The sequence below is a fragment of the Citrus sinensis genome, chromosome 3 (assembly GCF_022201045.2).
Source record: "Citrus sinensis cultivar Valencia sweet orange chromosome 3, DVS_A1.0, whole genome shotgun sequence".
NCBI lineage: Eukaryota > Viridiplantae > Streptophyta > Magnoliopsida > Sapindales > Rutaceae > Citrus > Citrus sinensis.
The window spans coordinates 29533249-29552296 of record NC_068558.1 but is presented as its reverse complement, the minus strand read 5'-3'; the positions used below and the strand labels follow the sequence as shown (position 1 = coordinate 29552296).

At 35.0% G+C, this 19048-nt stretch overlaps 1 protein-coding gene and 1 long non-coding RNA gene across 4 annotated transcripts; both read right to left on the bottom strand.

Annotated features, from left to right (window-relative positions):
* Positions 1-2613: 2613 nt before the first annotated feature.
* LOC127900905 (disease resistance-like protein DSC1) lies at positions 2614-6643 on the bottom strand. Of its 3 annotated transcripts, XR_008052785.1 has the most exons (4): positions 5248-6643; positions 4495-5010; positions 3571-3684; positions 2614-3456 (listed from the first exon to the last, which is right to left on the bottom strand). XR_008052785.1 is itself a non-coding variant. In XM_052436274.1 (2 exons), the coding sequence occupies exons 1-2, from the start codon at positions 5647-5649 to the stop codon at positions 4873-4875; spliced, it is 540 nt and encodes a 179-aa protein (XP_052292234.1). In that variant the 5' UTR covers positions 5650-6639; the 3' UTR covers positions 4361-4872. The 3 variants fall into 3 exon arrangements, 1 of the variants encoding a protein (XP_052292234.1); XR_008052784.1 differs by having other exon boundaries at positions 2614-3684; positions 5248-6639; XM_052436274.1 differs by lacking the exons at positions 2614-3456; positions 3571-3684 and having other exon boundaries at positions 4361-5010; positions 5248-6639.
* Positions 6644-8812: 2169 nt separating this feature from the next.
* LOC127901397 (uncharacterized) lies at positions 8813-9588 on the bottom strand. Its single transcript, XR_008053539.1, has 2 exons — positions 9147-9588; positions 8813-9053 (listed from the first exon to the last, which is right to left on the bottom strand). It is a non-coding gene; the product is annotated as an uncharacterized LOC127901397 (long non-coding RNA).
* Positions 9589-19048: the final 9460 nt, after the last annotated feature.

Sequence of the window (19048 nt, the reverse complement as noted above, 5' to 3'; positions counted from 1 at the left end):
CTGGCTGGAAAATTTTTGCCAGTTTTAAGGGAAATTTTTCTGAACAGGATCAAACATCTCCTTTTGGACATGACTTTTTGGTATGAAAAGTATCAAGACTCTAGAGGGTGTGTGATGTGCTCCCGCTTACACCAATTTCCCCTTCCTGTCGTATGTGGAACGTATCTAATACCAACTGAAATTTTGTATCCTTAATAAAGGTTTCCTGGAGCTTGCAATAGAATCATCACGTCTTTACGTTGACAAGGTAAGGCCTCTTTTCCTTTTTCGCTTTTTTTTTTTTTAATTTTGAATGTTTTTTGTTAATTTCAGTCATAATTTAGCTTCTTAACATCAGATCTATTGATGGGTCCTTCATAGACAGTATTGCTCTGTCTTGGATGCATGATATAGATTTTTAAATTAATCACTAACATAATTCCACGGCACTATATTTTATTATGCTTATTGTTCCACCGCACATGCTTAATGACGACTAGTCATTAGGTTCAATAAGTAGGACGTTGTTAAGATTTATGTTTCCTACCGTTACAGCACAATGCACATCATTTGCTGTCTTCTACAAATTTTTTGTGTGGATGGCTGTTGAAAATCTTAACACATTTCTTGTTTCTAGTGACTGACGCAGTTCCTGGCTGACTCTCATATAAAACAGGTACATTTTGCTGCAAATACTAAGCTAGGCCTCGGAAGAGGTATGGCTCTTATATATGTTAAAATAACTAATTTTTGCAGTAACTCGGGTTGAGCAATTATCAATATTACGGTATAGCATTTAATTGCATAAGCAAAATTGTCAAACTATTTTACTATTACCCATAGTCGGTCAATATTTCAACATATAAATGATTTGACCTATGGGTAGACTTGCCTTTCCTTATTACAGTACATGAATGTTTAGGATTACAAGGCTGTGTCCATTGCAAATGCTGCATTAGATGGGTTTAAGAATGAAGCTAAAATGATGTTGGTTGCACTAGCTGACATAGAGCGAGTTTGTCCCTCCCCAACATTTCATCCATTTGGTGCAGAGGAGGTATGATTGAGCTCCTTCAACATTCTTGAGTTCCAATAACGGTTATTCAAGCTACAATGACAAGCAGTTTTGAGTTTGACTTGTGGTTGAGTTTGGATGTATGCGTTGGCTGCAGATGAAAAGTCTATTAATCAAATTGAAAATACATGTAGGCTGGCATTAATTGTTTTACGGCTTAAACATAATTGTTGGGTCATTTTCCATTAGTTTAACCTTTTGCCATGAATGGTTCCGCTAAATGTTTGCTAGATTCTTTTCCTGAAGTCGTCTGAAGTCTGTTTGTTTTATTAGGATTGAAAGACAGCGCCGAGAGGAGGTGAAGACTCGATCTTCGAAGAAAGTAAATGAAGCAGAGCAAGCGATGCCGAACAGGGTAAACATGCTGGACGCGATGGCTTAAAGACCTGCTGACCCTGAAGAAGAACTTCCATGGATGTTCAAGAAGTACACGGCTATGTCGAAGAAGTTTTGAATAGTTTGGCTGCTGACGTGCCTAAAGTAGGCGGCTCATTTTTAAACTTTGCCAGTTTAATCATCATTGTTGGTGACTTATGAAAATGTTCCAAGACCTTTGTGAATGGTTGAGAAGGCAGTTGTTCTTCGCAAAGTTGAGAGCAAAAGAAGACATTGAATCAGTTATAAGGCTTTGTAAGGTTGACAGCATTCTTATTTCTCTTCACAAAGAAAAGGAAAGAAAAGCAACCAAGCAAAACGATGTATACGGTCTACGGATTGATTTGTACCTAAGAGAACCAACTGATGGGACCCGCATTTTTTCACCTTCACGCGTACACTTACTTGATGGACCTTTGAAAATAGTGCACTATTATCACGTGATGGAGAAATTTTAAAACAGCTCTAAATATCATATTAGGTTGCATGTAGCTTTTAAGCTACAATTATTGTGGAGTAAAAACCATAATTATGAATTAGAGCTAAGGAAAAAATGCTACTGAACTATCAAAACTGAGATGCAACGTGTTATCAAATACCTTGACAGCTAAGCTTGGGTAGCCTATCTGCCACACATACTTCCAAACACATCTTTAGTCATTTAAGTAAATAATGTTATGGAATGTATATATTTATTTTGAAGAATTAGCATGCAATTAATAATTATATAAAATTCAAATACGCATATTATATACATTAATTGATTGTACTATCTCTAATATATTATAGAACTTCTCCACGTGATGAATCAACATAATTAGCATTTCGATCATTCCAAAGGCCACATTCCCATTTTCGGATTTGACTTTGCATTCAAACTACACATAGGGGTGGGCAAATCGGGTTTTGGTTCGGGTAGATTTCGATTTGGGTTACAACCCATTTGGTTGGAGAATTCAATCCAATCGGGTTAGAAACACAAACCCAAACCAAAAGCGAACCGAATTTAATTCGGTTTGGATTGAAAAATCGGGTCTAAATTTCGGTTTGGGTTGCAATTTGGATTACAACCTATTCCAAAATTCAAATCAATTGCAAAATGAATCAAACCCCAGCCAGGCAATCACCTAAATTCCAAAATCAAATACTAGCTCAGCTCCATGATGCAAAAAAAAAGGCAAAAATGATTACCAAATGACAAAACATATATAATTGATTAATAACCCATCACCAGAAACACTCAAGACAACAACAATTACAATATTTTTTCTTAAGTCTGTTATACAGAGATGTTACTGACATTATATCAGACATTACAATTAATATTTACAATCATACTATATAACTGGGATCACCAATCATACTATATAACTGGGATCACCGCCATACATTGACACACTGAAGCACTTGCCCATACATTTATACCTTCTCTAATATTTGAGCGAGGGATGCCTACTCCACTCACATTTCGTAAGGAAAAGACTGTCTCCACTCAATTATGTTTATTGAGAGAGTACTGAAATTAATCCTCATAAAACTCTTATGGAGGCTCAAACCCTTGCATTCAACATTATAAATGCCAGGCTTCTCCCATTGGACCAAAGGCCCATTAGTTAACAATTACAATGTTAAGAAACCAAATTAGCACCAATTACAAAACCAAACCAGCACCAATTACAAACAGCAACTATATAAAAAAAAATTGAACAGATTCAGTGCCCGAAACCCCTCTTACCCATGCCCAAAAGAAAATTGAATTACAAACAGCACCATTTTCATCACGTCAGCGGCACAAGAAGATTGAATAACAAGCAGCCATTCATGCCCATTTGGAATCGCATTTATAACATTACCTTGTGCGGCTGACGACGGCGAACGAAGCCGGAGGTAGCTAGAGAAGAGATGATAGCAGCTGGAACGAGGAAGCAAATCCAGAACGGCTAGAACGAGGAAGCAAATAGCGTGGTGGGCGTTTGTTCCCGGCGGCAGTGGCTGTAACGTAGGCGTGGCTGTGTGTGAATGAATCTCTTGTTCACGATGGAGAAGAAGAATCAAGAAAGAATGAAATAACTAGAGATTGCGTTTTTGCCTTATGTACTTATATATATGTACATATGTTTTATTTATTTTTTTAGGCTAACCTGATCGGTTTATATAATTGAACCCGATTGGCTTGACCCAATCCAAACCCCCACAATCGCCCGCCCCTAACTGAACGTACATGCGGCACCTGTAATGATGAAGATCTCGAAATCCTATAATAGCGCAATAAGCAAAGCCCACTAATTAAAATCAATTATCAACCGTGATAAATTATCAACCCCAAAGTTCGTCATAAAAAGTCTCCCCTTTTCTTGTTTTGGGAAAATTTCAACCGTGCAGCCAAAGATTCACCCATTATGTAAAATAAACGTGAACTTTTAATTTGTTTAACTTGGCACTTAAATTATTTACTTCGCTGTTAACGGTTTTGGAATCATTTAGGAAAGCAGGCCAAAATAATCATTTTACCCTGGAAATGTAATGTCATACATATGACATTTTTCAGCAGTTGCTAGACATGTTACAGATGACATCGAATTTAGATGTATAATATATCATCGACAAAAGTCATAGCTAACCTGTTCGCTACATTCCGTCATTTAATTCGTTTTGAAAAACTTGATAGGACAAATGATATTGAATTTTTATATTTTTTGAAGCGGTTTTAAATGCTGTTTTTCAAAATGTACAATCCAAAAAGACAAGTCGAAAAAAAAAGATGGTTTCATTCAAAATAAATCTTTTTAGGTTTCTATTTCAATCTAAAAATAATTAAAAAAATACAAGTACCACCAACTCAATATGAAATCAAAACAATCCGTACATCTATTTCCTCAATTACCATTATCAATTCATCGACCCAATAAAGAACTAATAGTTGTATAGCTATTGAAAGCGAAAGGTTTATGATTGATCAATTTATTAGTGGTGCATGAAGGAATTGAAAGCACATACGAAGAAAACAAAAGAAAGCAAGCACGTTAAAACAAGGTCTATGGAATGATTAGTTCACCGAAGAGTACCAGTTGCGATGGACTTGAAGTCGAAGAACATTTCAATCTTTCGGAGTTTGGATACTTTTCCTCATCCGTCGATTCCCGGCAATTCCTGGGTGTACAATAAACGAAACCCACATTTTTTCACATCGTGGCATTTCACTCGTTCACCACCTTGAAAGATGTGGGAAAAGGCCTCATTTACGTCATAGTCACATCTACCGAAATCATCGAAATCCTCACTTCCGAATAAATAGTGCCCCGGTAGAACGTGATCTGACTCAACATAATCAATTTCCGCAGAAAATCGATAACAATGTCTTGATTTGACTTAACGCCAAACCAAAAAAAAAAACAAAAAACGAAACCTCCAGATGTTAACAATAGCGCAAAAAGCAAAGCCCACTAACTTCTTGATATTGAAACAACCTGGGTGGCAGCAGCTGGAAGGTTCATAGAGGATCCCATCCATTGAAAGCTAAAGCAATTTGGAATTTCATTCCCAGCTAAATTGATTTGTCTGTTGCGGCTTTTACCGAATACCTGTACCACGAAATTCATAAAATCAAAATTTTAACTAACCAAATTAAAAAAATAAAAAGAAAGAAAATAATTAGCACGAAAATTCTCATATGCGTGCGTACGTCTACGTGAAATAAAGTACAAATTTAATATTTTACATCATTGCAAATTGTTTTAATATTTCGTGCAAACGTCTGCAGGGGAAAATGACTCACCTAACATGCAATAAAGAGAGTGAGCTAGAAAATAAAGACATACCTCCTTCTCCACCTTTAAAAGAATCTCACAGGGCTCATCTGGGTCCAATTTGAAACTATTCCTTAAGTCAACCAATAATGAATTGTATGAAGTACTTGAAGAACCTGGTATTGCTTTCAGGGACGTGCAAGGATTTGCTTCCAGGTAAAATAGATTGCATGGAAGTTCTGGTAAGGTATGAAGCCTAGCACAGTAGCTTAAGTCGAGCTTTTCCAACTTAGAAAGATGTTTGATGCTTTCGGTTATTCTCGCAAAATTGTTTTTGTCTAGATACAACTCTTGTAGCAAGGATAACCCACCTAGACTTTCAGGTAACGCTGTGATGCCACAATCCGATAGACTTACTTCTGTTAAACTGCGCAAGCCATTTAAGGATAGTGAAATGGGTAGTAGCAAACTCATCTTCTCTGGACCTCTGCAGCTCTTGAAAAGTAATTCTTGAAGCTTATCCAAACTTACAATGGATTATGGTACTGCTCTTGCAGAAGTTCCTTTAACTAGCAACTTATTCAAGGCTTCTAAATTTCCAAGTTCATCAAGCAAATTCTGAATATTTGGGCAGTCAATGATTATAAGAGATTCAAGAGATTTAAACAAGCATAGACTGCTTGGGAGACTCTCAAACCTCAAACAGTTCCTAAAATACAAGTGATTTAGTTCTATATTACAGGAAAAGATCTCTGGAACCTTGTTCAAATTTGAGCAGCATGAAAATCCATGTTCTTCAAGACATTCGGAGTGAATGTTACTTGGAAGACTCGTCAGGCTCTTGCAGGAGTCTGAACGAAGTGTTGATTTCAGATACAAAAGAAGCCAAGAAGAATCTTCAAGGTTGAAACAAAAACAGAGAACCAATTGATAAGATCAGAAAACAGATCTCAATACACCATTGCCAGGCAACACAATTTGAAGGGAAAAATTGGCATTCTTTTATTGCTCAAACTGATTACAAATCTATCGAATCTTGTAAAGGAACTTACAAGCTTTACAGAGAAACTACAATCACAGAATTTAGATGAAAAACGAATGAGAAGAGTCACACACACCAAATGCTACGTAACAGCTCTGCTTATAAAGCTAATTCTGGAAATTTTCCAGAAGCAGCTTACCAAATATAACGAACTTTAGCCACGTCCGCAACGTAATTATATATTGACCCACAGACTGAAGTCAATCGGCATAAAGACTACAAAAGTCTTAACTCTTTGCATTTAACCCCCTAAAAACAGAATCTGATTCTTCAGACGAAGAAAAACAGTTTATTTAGATATTGAATAGACGAGTGAGTCTCCATCAAAAACCAGAAACGAAACAAAAACTAAGCAAAACATATCAAAACTCAGGGCATAGAGTTTCGTCCCAAAGGGCCTACTTTCGCTTTAAAACATAGCAAGTACATGTGTAGATCGATTTGTTATTCATCCCGGTGGATTTCTTAAAGCCCCTTGGGATGAAACTCGACCTGCTAATCTACAGTAGTACTTCCTAAAATATACTCCACGCCCCGGCTCCAAATTGGGCCGACCCTTCCAAGATGGACCAGGGCTCTTAAGTGCTTCGACTTTTATAACACTCAAGGGCCTGGACCTAGGCTCGGCCTATTTGCTAACCGCCCGTCATTACCCCACCATCAGCCTTTACTTTAGTCCTACTAAAAATTTTAAATTAATTTTTATCTATCAATATACTCCATCTAATCTTGAGCTTATCCTTATTATAATTTTTATATCTTTTTTCCAAACACCCACCATATAAAAATAATAAAATCTATTTTAAAAATATATATATATATATATATCAACTACAATTTCTCTATTTCTTTTTAAAGGTTTTATTCACAGTTGCCATAACCATAAAAAAAGTTTAATACTTCTTCATCATCCTCTATTGATTATTGCAAATTAATTTCTTTCATAATCATAAAAATAGAGTATACAATATTTGAGAAGAAATAATAATTTAAAAAGTTAAAAGAAATTATAGTTTAAGAAATTAGATTAGCTAAATTAGATATTAATAGAAATTACCATATGGATGCAATTAAAAGCTATTTATACTTTTAAGTTGTTTCATATGAGAATAAAATAAATATTATTATAAAAGTGATTAGTGGGGCTGGTAAGATATAATGAGGGAGTCAAGTATCACAACTCACTAGATTTTTTAAGGTTGATAAATTTTGATCGAAGGAAAAAGAGAACAAGAAATTTCTGAAGGAGGGAAAAAAAATGTATTACTTCTACTTTCATCTTTATAAAAATAAAATAATTCGAATTTGATATAAATAGAATAGAAATGAAAACTTATTGTTGTTCACCGCGTTTTTTTGTCAAAACTTCGTGAATATCTTTGTGATGTGATAATCGACTGCATTTTCTAAGATCATTGATGGATTCGCGTCAGATAATTTCTCTACCAATATCTGCAGCAAATCATGTATTCCTATCACATATTTCGTTCTTATCTTATTGTGTGATATAGTTACGAGGGGACTTCTCAACAAGTACACTCAATCCAATTTCTGCAAAGAAGCCTTTAGCATTAAGAAAACTTATTACTTGATCTCTATCCTCTCCTTCCGAGAAACATGAAATATGTAAATAAATTTTCTGCTCGTGGTCATCCAAGCCATCATAACTTATTTTTAATGCCTCTTGGATTTACATGTGGGGAAGTATTCCTAGTTTCGTTGTTGCACATTCTCGTTCCTCTTTTCTCCTTCCCGATACAACCAGACCCAAAACTTTAAGTGCTAGTGAAACTCCGTGAGCACATTGTAGTGCCCTGTATGTCAGCTCTATATAACTTTCATCGGGTTCGTCTCCTCTAAAAGCACATTGACCGAAAAGCTTAAGAGCAACAGTAGCTACTAACCCCTCCATTTGATATATCTTATGGACCCTACAATCATTAAGCACTTGTTTATCTCTTGTTGTTATTATTATTCGACGTCATGTAGCAAATCGATCAAGATGTCCAATTAAGAATTCTATTTGTCTTGGATTATTCACATCATCAAAAACAATTAGAACCTTCTTGCGAGCAAGCCTTTTACTTTGAAAATTGAGGTCAATATTTGGAATGTTCTCCACATTACCATCATTCGATAAGGTAGAAAAAGTTGTTGTCACAAGTCAGCTAATTAATCTGCCATTTTCTTCTGCTTCTCCAACATTTTGAGCGAAATAAGAACTGTCAAAATGTCTAGAGGTTTGTTAAAAATAGCACTGGCAATTGTTCTCTTGCCTATACGACCGATTCCCCAAATCCCTAATTTGCAAACCGCCGTCGACGTAGTACTTAATAATGACTCAATTTCTTTAATGGGTAATTCAACTCCCACCAGGTCGTTGTTTTCAATTTGAAATGTATCATCCAGCCTCTCCAGAACTTCATTGGCAATTTCCTCTATAAGTTTAGATTCTTGCCAAGCATACGAAACAGAGAACGTGTTTTCGGTTGCAGTAGCCAATTTAAGGTAGAGGTTACTTATTTATTGAAACTTGATCAAATAAAAAAATGGAAAACATGCAGGGTGCATAATTGCTAACTCATACACGATTATTTATAGAATTTATTCTTATAATGTCAATATTGTCTAAGTTGATATATATGCTACTATAAATGGACACGCTCAAATATATATATATAAACAGAAAAATTTTGTTACCTAACTACTTGAGAATCAAAGCCAGACAAATTGGCTGCTCCACCTTTGCATCTTGTCTGGCTCCCCTTGAAGTTGAAGCTTTGAAAATAAATCCCCAAAAGTCCCAAACTACTTTTTCACGTCTGTTGGATCGACCCTATAAAAAACTGGTATCACAATCTGTCCATAACTGTTCTTGCATTCAAGGATATTTAAAAGTTCAATGAGACAACATTTGGAAGAAGCATACCTTTCCGAGAAAATGATGACTGAAATGGTTGATCCCTCAAATTCCATCAATAAGAGACTGAAATTTCATCTCCTCTGATGAGCTGGTCATCAATGAAAGTTTCAATGTTCTTTTGACAAAAAACAGAATAAAGGTAACTAGTAAAGTTGTCACGGGTATCCTCTGCTATGAAACTAAGGAAAACATCATAGTTATTACTGTTTCGAGGAGGGGAAAATGAAGAAGAAGAAGAAGAAGAAGAAGAAGAAGAAGCCATTACAAAGACCATTCAATTGACAAGAGATATGTTGATCAAACATATCAGAAAATTTGGAATGTGGAAATAATTGAATGCTTTAGCTACTTGACAAGACGGAAGACGGAAGCTGCAAGCGGAGTCAACTAAAATCTCCTTTTAACTTTCTTGTAGGACAGGACAGAAAACAGATGGAAAGCGGAGTTTACTGAGAAATTTCAATGGATTTGAAAACCTTTTAGTTGTTGGTGGTGTGAAACCAAACGGCTTTATTTCCAAGCGCGTTCAGCTGGTGACGATAGGTTTGTTTTAAGGTAAATTATTCGTGTCTTTCTGGAAAGCAAAATTGACCGTTACTGCTTGCCGGCTAGAAAGGATCAACTAAAACATGAAAACGTTCGAAACTTGTTATATATTTTGCGCCTGTTGGAAAGACTTAATTATTATAAGATAGACGGCTGTATGTCCCTCTAGTGTAGTGTGGCCACTTGAATTCGAGTAATAACAGGGGCAGAGGGTTGTTGTTTCTTAGGAAAGAAAATATGGACCACAAAACTGGGTAAGAATTTCCTGATGTGATTTTTATTTAAAGTCATTATTAGTGATCATTGACGAAGATCATAAAGGGAGACAAATTTCAACGATCTGAATCTAATTGTACACATTGTACAAGGTCCTTATAACCTCTTGGTGTATCCTTATTCCCCAAAATCCTAGTTTGGTGACTCAATATTTATATTCAAAGTTGCAAAAATAATTAATTGGCAGAAAACCTACTGGGTATGTAGCCAAAGTTCCCAAATAATTATCATGCACGATAACAAGAATAGTAGATGTTATATAAATGAGCCAAAGTCTAAAGATAACTTAAACAAAAAACCCAGTTATACTGAAATATTGATTTGTCTGACCAAAAAAAAAAAAAAAGTGCAGCTCATCAAAATCTCATGTTTCATAAGTCCTTGTCTCATTTCTTATTCTTGTTTGTTCTACTTCAGATTTTGTCCGTTTGTTCTCTTGCTAAAACTACTTCGAGCCAATTAAAATGAACAAGATGTCAAAAGGTCTCTCCCGGAAAGCTTCCTATTTGGCACTTCCACTTCTTCATATCTGGCATGTCTCCTCATTTCTCAGAATTTTTTTTTTTCAGTTCTTTGCAAAAGATTTTTATCCCTTTTCACTGTGAGTTTAAGCTGTAGGTTGAAGGAGGATATATTGATGATGTTAAAGGCCTCAGCAACGGGGATGTTTTCCGCCGTATCTCAGGTCATAATTAATTAATTCATAGCTAGCTAGGTCTGCCCAGATTCTTAATTTAGTGGATAAAAGATAGTAGGGAGCTGCTGTTTTCATTCAACGGTGAGATTATAGGGAGTTTTTATGTGTGAGCAAGGCACTTGTTTTCTGTTAAAAATAAGCTCAACACCATGGGCGGATCTATTAAGAGACAAGCATGGGCCATGGCCCCTGTTAAAAAAAAAAAAATTTAATACTCAATATTTTATATTATATTAATAATAGCTTATTTATATTAAAAAATTATTAAATTTTTTTGAAAAAATTCTTTGACCCCCAGCCAAGGTTGGCTTATTCCGCCCCTGCCCAACATTGCCTTTCATTAAACCCAAATTTATAAGCCCAACCCATGGAAGGTTCCATGGGTAGGTATGATTGGTGAGGTTTGAATTATTGGTGATAAGGATAGCAGATGATATTATTGGTGGTAAACGTGGTAGGTGAAAATAAATGGTAATTAATTTTTTTGTAATTTTTTATTTGAATTGTTTATATTTATTCTCATATATTATAAATACCCCTAATATCATTTAGTTGTACAACAAGTGAAGAGTGAAGAATAAGAGAGAATAAGAAGTTTTGAGCCGTGAATTGTGAGTTTTTGTGTGTGTTTCTTGTAAAATATCAATAAAGTCCTTTAGTTTAGTAAAATTATTTTGTTGCATAAATAGTTTGAATTTTGAGTAGTTTAGTCCTCCTCAGTTTTTCAACAATTAGTATCAGAACCAAGTTGGTCGGGGACCACTATAGCAGTGCTGTCGAAAGTTACAATAGTCAAGGACTGTCATGGGAAAGTTATAAGAATACAATAAGGACGATTGAGGATCATTTGGTGGAGCTTCGTTGAATCATGAGGAGTTTGAAATTTTGCTAGTTCGTTGGTAAAGATTGAGTTTGCTTAGCATTGTCAAACTCTTGCAGACACAATGGGTTACATTTAACTAGTTAGAGGAGTCAAGAAGCTCAACAAAAAAAATTACAATACGTGGGCAACATTGATAGAGTCATATTTACAAGGTCAGGACCTGTAAGAGATCATTTGTGGTAACGATATCAAACCGCCAATTGAGGATGCCACTTTAAAGAAGTGGAACATCAAAGCTGGGAAGGCCATTTTTGCCTTTCATAGCACAATTGAAGAATAGATGTTGCAACACATAAAAAAGGTAATGCCTAATGAAGCTTGGGACATTTTTGCAATGATTTTTTTCAAAGAAGAACAACACACGACTACAACTTTTAGAGAATGAACTACTATCAATTTCATAACGAAACATGACAGTTGACGAGTACTTCAATAAGATAAAGTTCTTATGCCACAAAATTTCTAAGTTAGATCCTACTGTTGCAATTTCTTAATCTAGAATGAAGAGAATTATTGTTCATAGTTTAAAGCCTAAGTTGAGGATCTTTATTACAGTTGTCTAAGGTTAGCCAACTCAACCAACCATTGAGCAATTTGAAAACTTACTTGCCGATCAAGAAGCAATTAACAAGCAAATAAATAGGGCCTCAATAAACAATTACGAGGAAGCTCTATTCACCGTTAATAAGAGACATCGATTAGACAACATAGTGGTGGAGGATCTAAAGAAGATGTTGACAAGTCATGAAGACATCAGTAAAAAGGTAGCTCACTTACATGGGGAGCACAAAGGAATTATAGCAATGGTGGCCAACACAAACCAAAGAAAAAGTTCAAAGGAAATTGCTATAACTATAGAAAGAAGAGCCATAAGACGAAAGATTGTTAGTCCAAGAAAAAGTCTAAAGAGAGAAATGCTAGCACTTCAAATAAAAAAAAAAGATAATGACGAAGAATAGGAAGTTGAAGCATCAGTCGTCGTCAATGAAGAGGAGCTCACTCTTATAGTCATAATACCTGGTCGGATTAACTATGAGAGTGATTAGATCATTGACTCAAAGTGCTTAAATCACATGAGTGGTGATAAAGAGAAGTTACATGACATGACCGAGTATAAGAGGTGTCGTGTAGTAGTAACGACAAATAACTCACAACTATTTATAGCTCATGTTGTCAGTACAGTTCTTGCACCTTGGTATGGTCCTCAAAAGGTGGCACTTCAAGATGTGTACTATGTTCCTGATATGAAGAAAAACTATTATCAGTATCATAGTTAAAATCATGTTCTGTACAGTCCTCAAGATGTCAAGATATATCAAAATCTAAAGATCTCAAGGACACCTACTATGGAAGGGCGAAGACTAAAGTCAGTTTATGTATTCTCAATAGAGTTTGTTTATATAGACAATACTCAAAGGAATGAGACTATAGATTTGCGGTATGCTCAGTTGAAACATGTTAGCTATCACAAGTTGAAGGTAATAATGAACAAGTCAATGCTTCGAGGTCTACCTCAACTTAATATAAGAACATATACAGTGTGTGCAAGGTGTTAGTATGGCAAGGCTCAACAACTCCCATATGAAGAGTTAAAGTTCAGGCCAAAAGAACCATTAGAGCTAATACACTATGATATATTTAGATTTGTCAAACAACCTTCTACGAATGGCATGCAATATATGGTCATATTCATCAATGACTTCTCTAGGTATGTTTAGGTCTTCTTTATCAAAGAAAAGTCTAATACTTTTTTAAAGTCTAAGGAATTTAGAGACATAACCAAAGGAGAAGTAGGGAAGAAGGTTTGCTACCTACAAACATATAGTGGAGGAGAGTATACATCACATTAGTTCTTTCAGTATTTACAAGAATATAAGATACGCCATTAGTTGACTTGTGCCAATAAGATACGCCATCAGTTGGCATGACACTCTAGCAGAGAATTATCAAAGTATAATACATGCAAAGAATGTACGAGGAAGGTTTTAGGTCAAAAGTATGAAGATGACAGCTAATGTGATCAATAAACTTCCTCGACCAGAACTAGGGTTCATATCACCTTACGAGAAATTGTGGAATATGAAGCCTATAGTCAACTACTTTTGTGTATTTGAATGTGTGTGCTATATCTTCATGTAAGGCCATTTTCGAAGTAAATTTGATAAGAAGGCGATTCGTTGTATCTTTTTTGGATATGACTACTAGAAAAAAGGATGGAGGTGTTGTGATCCTATCATGGATGATGTTACACAACTCAAAACATAGTGCTTAATGAAGCACCTTCATGGTGGTCTTCATAAAAAGAAAAACTACCAAATTTAAAAGAAATCGAAGATCAAATGAAGGAACGAATTGCCAAAATTCGCCTGAGGCAGAAAGAATCTAAAGATTCTGATAATTCAAAAAATGATGATATCTAGCATGATAAGGTGCAAAGTCTGTAAAAGACAGTTTTTTACCAGAGCCTTATTAAAGATGAAGAATCAAGCGAATCAAAACCAAGAAGTCTCGAACCTCAACTTAGAAGATCTAAAAGAGTGAGAAAACTAAATCTTAGGTATACTAATGCAGTTATTGTAGAAGAAAAAATATAAAAGAACCTGATACGTTTGAAAAAGTAATAGAGAATTATCATTGGATAAAGGCGATGGAAAAAAAAAATCTCTGCACTGAAGCAGAATCAAACTTGAAATCTAGTTCCAAAACCAAATGATACAAAATCAATATCTTACAAATGAGTGTATAAGATTAAGAAGCATCTAGATCGTTCAATTGAAAGGTACAAGGCTCGATTGGTTGCTCGAGGATTTTTATAACAATATGAGCTAAACTATGATGAGACATTTAGTATTGTGGCAAAGTTCACAACAGTAAGTGTCCTACTTGCACTTCCAGCCAATAAGGAATGAAAATTGTGGCAAATGGATGTAAAAGATACCTTTCTACATGGAGAGTTGGATCGAGAGATCTATATTAACCAACCTAGAGGATTTGAGAATAAAGCTCATCTGAAGTATGCATACAAGCTAAGAAAGGCACTCTACAGCTTAGAGAAAGTACCAAGAGTATGGTATGGTAAGATTGCTGAATTTCTAACTTATAAAGTAGTTATTCAATGGCATATGCAGATTCCAACTTGTTCGTTAAAACTAATAAAGGAAAGTTACCAATTGTACTGGTGTACGTGGATGATTTGATTCTTATTGGTGATGATAAAGAACAAATTCAGCAAATAAAAGAGTTTGGTCAGCTTAACCACTTTTTTAGTCTAGAGTTTAATCAAGCAGAAGAAGGGATATTTCTTTGCCAACAGAAATATGTCAAAGACTTGTTGAAGAAGTTTGAAATGTTAGAATGCAAGCAATTCTCAACTCCAATGAATGTCAATGTAAATTGTGCACACATGAAGGCAAAGATTTACAATATAGAACGATGTATCGACAATTTGTAGATAGTTTAATCTATCTAATATTAACTCGACCAGACATTTTATATGCAATGGGTGTAATGAATCAATACATGCAAAATCCAAAAAAGCCTCACTTGGAAGTAGTTCTATAAATGCTAAGGTATGTGAGAAAAAAAAATCGACTATGGTCTGTTGTACAAGAAAGGTGAAAGTTGCTGTTGAGTGTTAGAAAATGTATATTTATAAAAAAGAAAATCATCATTTTATACTTCAAGTTTTACTAACACTTGTACTTTTATGTATTTTAGTCTCTTGTAATGTAATTATGTGTATTTTATTTTAATTAAGTATTTTATGCATTTTAGGGGTGTCATGGTCATTTTACAATGAACGAGAGATCAGACGATAAAACGGACATCACTTTTGAACTCAGGACAGTCGAAAACCTTAGGAGTATAAAAGGAAAAATGGCACTATTCACATGTACGACACTATTCACATGTACGGCACTATTCACATATACGGTACTGTCCATGTTCCTGTTCACGACATTGTTCACACATACGGAACGATGACATGGCATTGACCGATGATGTGGCATTGACTAATGAGGTGTCATGATTCCATTGGAGAAAATTCTTATGCACTGTTGATCGGTGACGTGGCAGCATATTAGTGGACCAAAAATCGCGGTACATGCATATACACAGGATTATTTTCAACCAAACCGCGTCATTGTTCAGGCCGGTTGACTATTCAAATTCCGTAGTCAAACCGTGTCACTGTTCAAACCGCGTGGTCAAACCGCGTATTGTTGACTGATGACGTGGCGCAATCCTGAGCATCCAAACTATTTTTAATCTGATGGCCATGATTTACTCAATGTATCTATAAAAAGGGGGCCTTCCCCCCTAATTTGGATCTCTGAATCCATTTTTTGGCTCAATTTTCTGTAATTCCTTATCCATCTTGTATTTTCTACGTATTTTAATAAATTTCTATTTTGCCCTTAGTTCAATTATGAGTAGCTAATTTTCTTTCAAGCTTAGGTTGAAGGTGAAGTCTCAACATGTGTCATGGGCTTTATTTGGTAAATTTATTTTCTCTTTCCCTCTAGTTTTTATGGGTGTTTTGACTTCTCGTTGACAAATAATAATAATCTTGTCTAGATACCGCCCTGATTTCAGCGGCTCCCTAGTACAAGGTTATTATTATTTGCCACGATAAGCCCTTAGCACCATATTGATTAGAGTGTGGTTCATGAGGTGTGGATTCCCCCCTCATAATTTAATTGGCACTAATAAGGAATATTTAGCTCATGGTGCATGTTGATACGGATCTAGATACCCAAGTACGTCATTTCAATAGATTTCTTTTCAATTTATTCTCGCCATTTCAATTCCAATTTTAGGATAATCTTAGTTACTTTCACCACAAATCCAACCACCCTCATACAAAATTAATTCTACATATAATTAAAATCCACCTCTTCGTGGGATTTACACTCGTCACCATTAATCTATTCTACAATAGATTCGTGCACTTGCGAGTTTAATAAAATTTACACAATAGTTGCAACCTGACTAGCTATTACAATGTTGACTATGCCAGAGACCATTATAAAAGAAAATTAACTACTGGAAATGTTCTCAGAATTAGGATTGGAGTAGTTTCTTGGTGTAGTAAGAGACAACCAACTGTATCACTATCAACCACAAAAGCATAGTGAAAAGCGGCAGAAATGACAGCTCAAGAAAGTACTTGGCTAATGCAGTTGATGAAGGACCTACACCAGCCAATATATTACACAGTACCGTTGTATTGTGATAATCTTCCATGCAAGAACTAGGCACGTGGAGGTGCACTATCACTTCATCAGAGAAAAGGTCTTGCAAGATGAAATTGAAATGCAGTATGTCAAGACAGATGATCAAGTTATGGATTCATCTACAAAAGGTCTTAGTACTGGAAAGTTTGAAGAGTTCTGCCACAAACTCAATATGGGTCAAAGGATGAAAGTTGGTGAAGAGGGGGAATGTTAAAAATAAACCCAACACCACCTTTGATTAAGCCTAAATAAACAAGCCCAACCCATTAAAGGTTCCATAGGTAGGTATGGTTGATAAGATTTAAATTATCGGTGGTAAGTATGGTAAGTGATTATTAGTAGTAAGAGTGGTAAGTGAAAATAAATGGTTATTAATTTTTTTGTAATTTTTTATTTTGAATTATTTAGATTTATTCTCATATATTATAAATATCGCCTACTATCATTTGGTTGTGCATCAAGTGAAGAGTAAAGAATAAGAGAGAAATAAGAAGTGTGAGCCGTGAATTGTGAGTAGCATGTGGTGCCTCTTGTAAAATATTAATAAAATCTTTCAGTTTAGCAAAATTCTTTTGTTACCCAAATGATTTTAATTTTGAGTTGTTTTTGTTCTCTTTAATTTTCAACAATTTCATCTTGTAATGAAATAAGTTAGTTCCATCGATGGGATATTATCTTTTCTTTCTAATGGTGTGAGGTGATTTGATTTGTACAATTGAAAATAGTCACATTACTGACTAAAATTCTTCAGAAATCAATAAAGTTGGTAAAAGAGAGACCAATTTTCTTTGTGTGTGGATATATAGATATTAAATTTAAGATGGTGTTTGGTTGCAAGAATTGAGAGGAGAGGAGAGGAGAGGAGAGAAAAAGATGAGAGAAGAGGGCAAGAGAATTCAATTAGCTTACTAAACACTTCAGCTCCCACAACGATAGAATAAAATAGATCTTAGAATCAATGGAGAAAAATAATTAGATGTGTCATGAGACAACCCACCCACTATATTGTCCGTCTTGAACTTCACATACGTCATTCACTCTCATGATTTTGACTTTGATATAAGCCCAAGCCTATTCAAAAAACCTCTTACTAGTGTAAAAGGAGATCACCCATTTTAAATTCATCCCTCACATCCTTATCGAGTGATCTAAGATGTCATAAATGGTTTCAAATGAAAGTAAAGTCACTCCCAACTGAAACTGTGGGAATAGTCACACCTAATAAGGACGGAGGAAGTTGGCTCAAAAGAGGATAGATTGTGACATTTCATATCGGTTGAGAAAGATCTTAATGATATAAGCTTAGAAGGGGTGACCTACCGCAGACTGGCAGAAAAAACTTACATGTGAGCTTCGGCCTATTTCAAGAACAAAATCCGGAGGATAATGAACGAGTACATGAAGCAAAAAATGAAAAATATCTTATTAGTGGGCTGCTCGTTTCATAATTCGTATCAAATGGATTACGTGCAAAATTGTTTTAGTTGGTTTTTCCAATAGATCATATTCGTCTTTGTGGTTCATATTTTAGTTTATGGTGAGTTACGTATTGATAGGAACGGAGCTGATGTTCGAGGATATTTTGTTTGGAGCTTGATGGACGACCTCGAATGGACGGGTGGCTTCTATCATGTTTGGAATTTACTACGTTGATGGTCAAACGCTCAAGCAAACTCCAAAGCTTTCTTCGTGGTACAAAAATTTCCTCTCAAACAGTGCTTGCCATACCGCATAGATTAGAATTGAACATTAAAACTTCTTTGCCACAAAAATAAGAAAATAGATAAAAGAATCGAATATAATGTAAAAATAGCATGTCATTATCGTCGAATAAAGGAGTTTAATATAGGTAGCTATCTTCTACAAATTACTAAACAGGGATGGGTTTTAAAAAATAATTCATCTGGTAATAAATTACAAAACGACAATATGTAAATTAAAATTTTATGGGTTCATGAATTTATAGATATTATGTTAATAGACTTAATGAGGGCTTAATTAAATAATAATAAATCTACTCATACGGGTTACCATAGACTTTTATTTTTTTATTAAAATATGAACTTTTATGATTCTAAAATTTAAAATTTAAATTTAATAAATTTATGTGTTTACTTTTATAAATTTAACGGCGCTACTTTAATAGATCTAGCAGAGGTTTAAGCCCAATTGATCATGAGATACATCCGCCTCTGCTAATAAAAAGGTCATCTGCCCATCTTGGTGATGGTGTGGACTTGCCATTGTCATTATCTTATACTAATAAAAA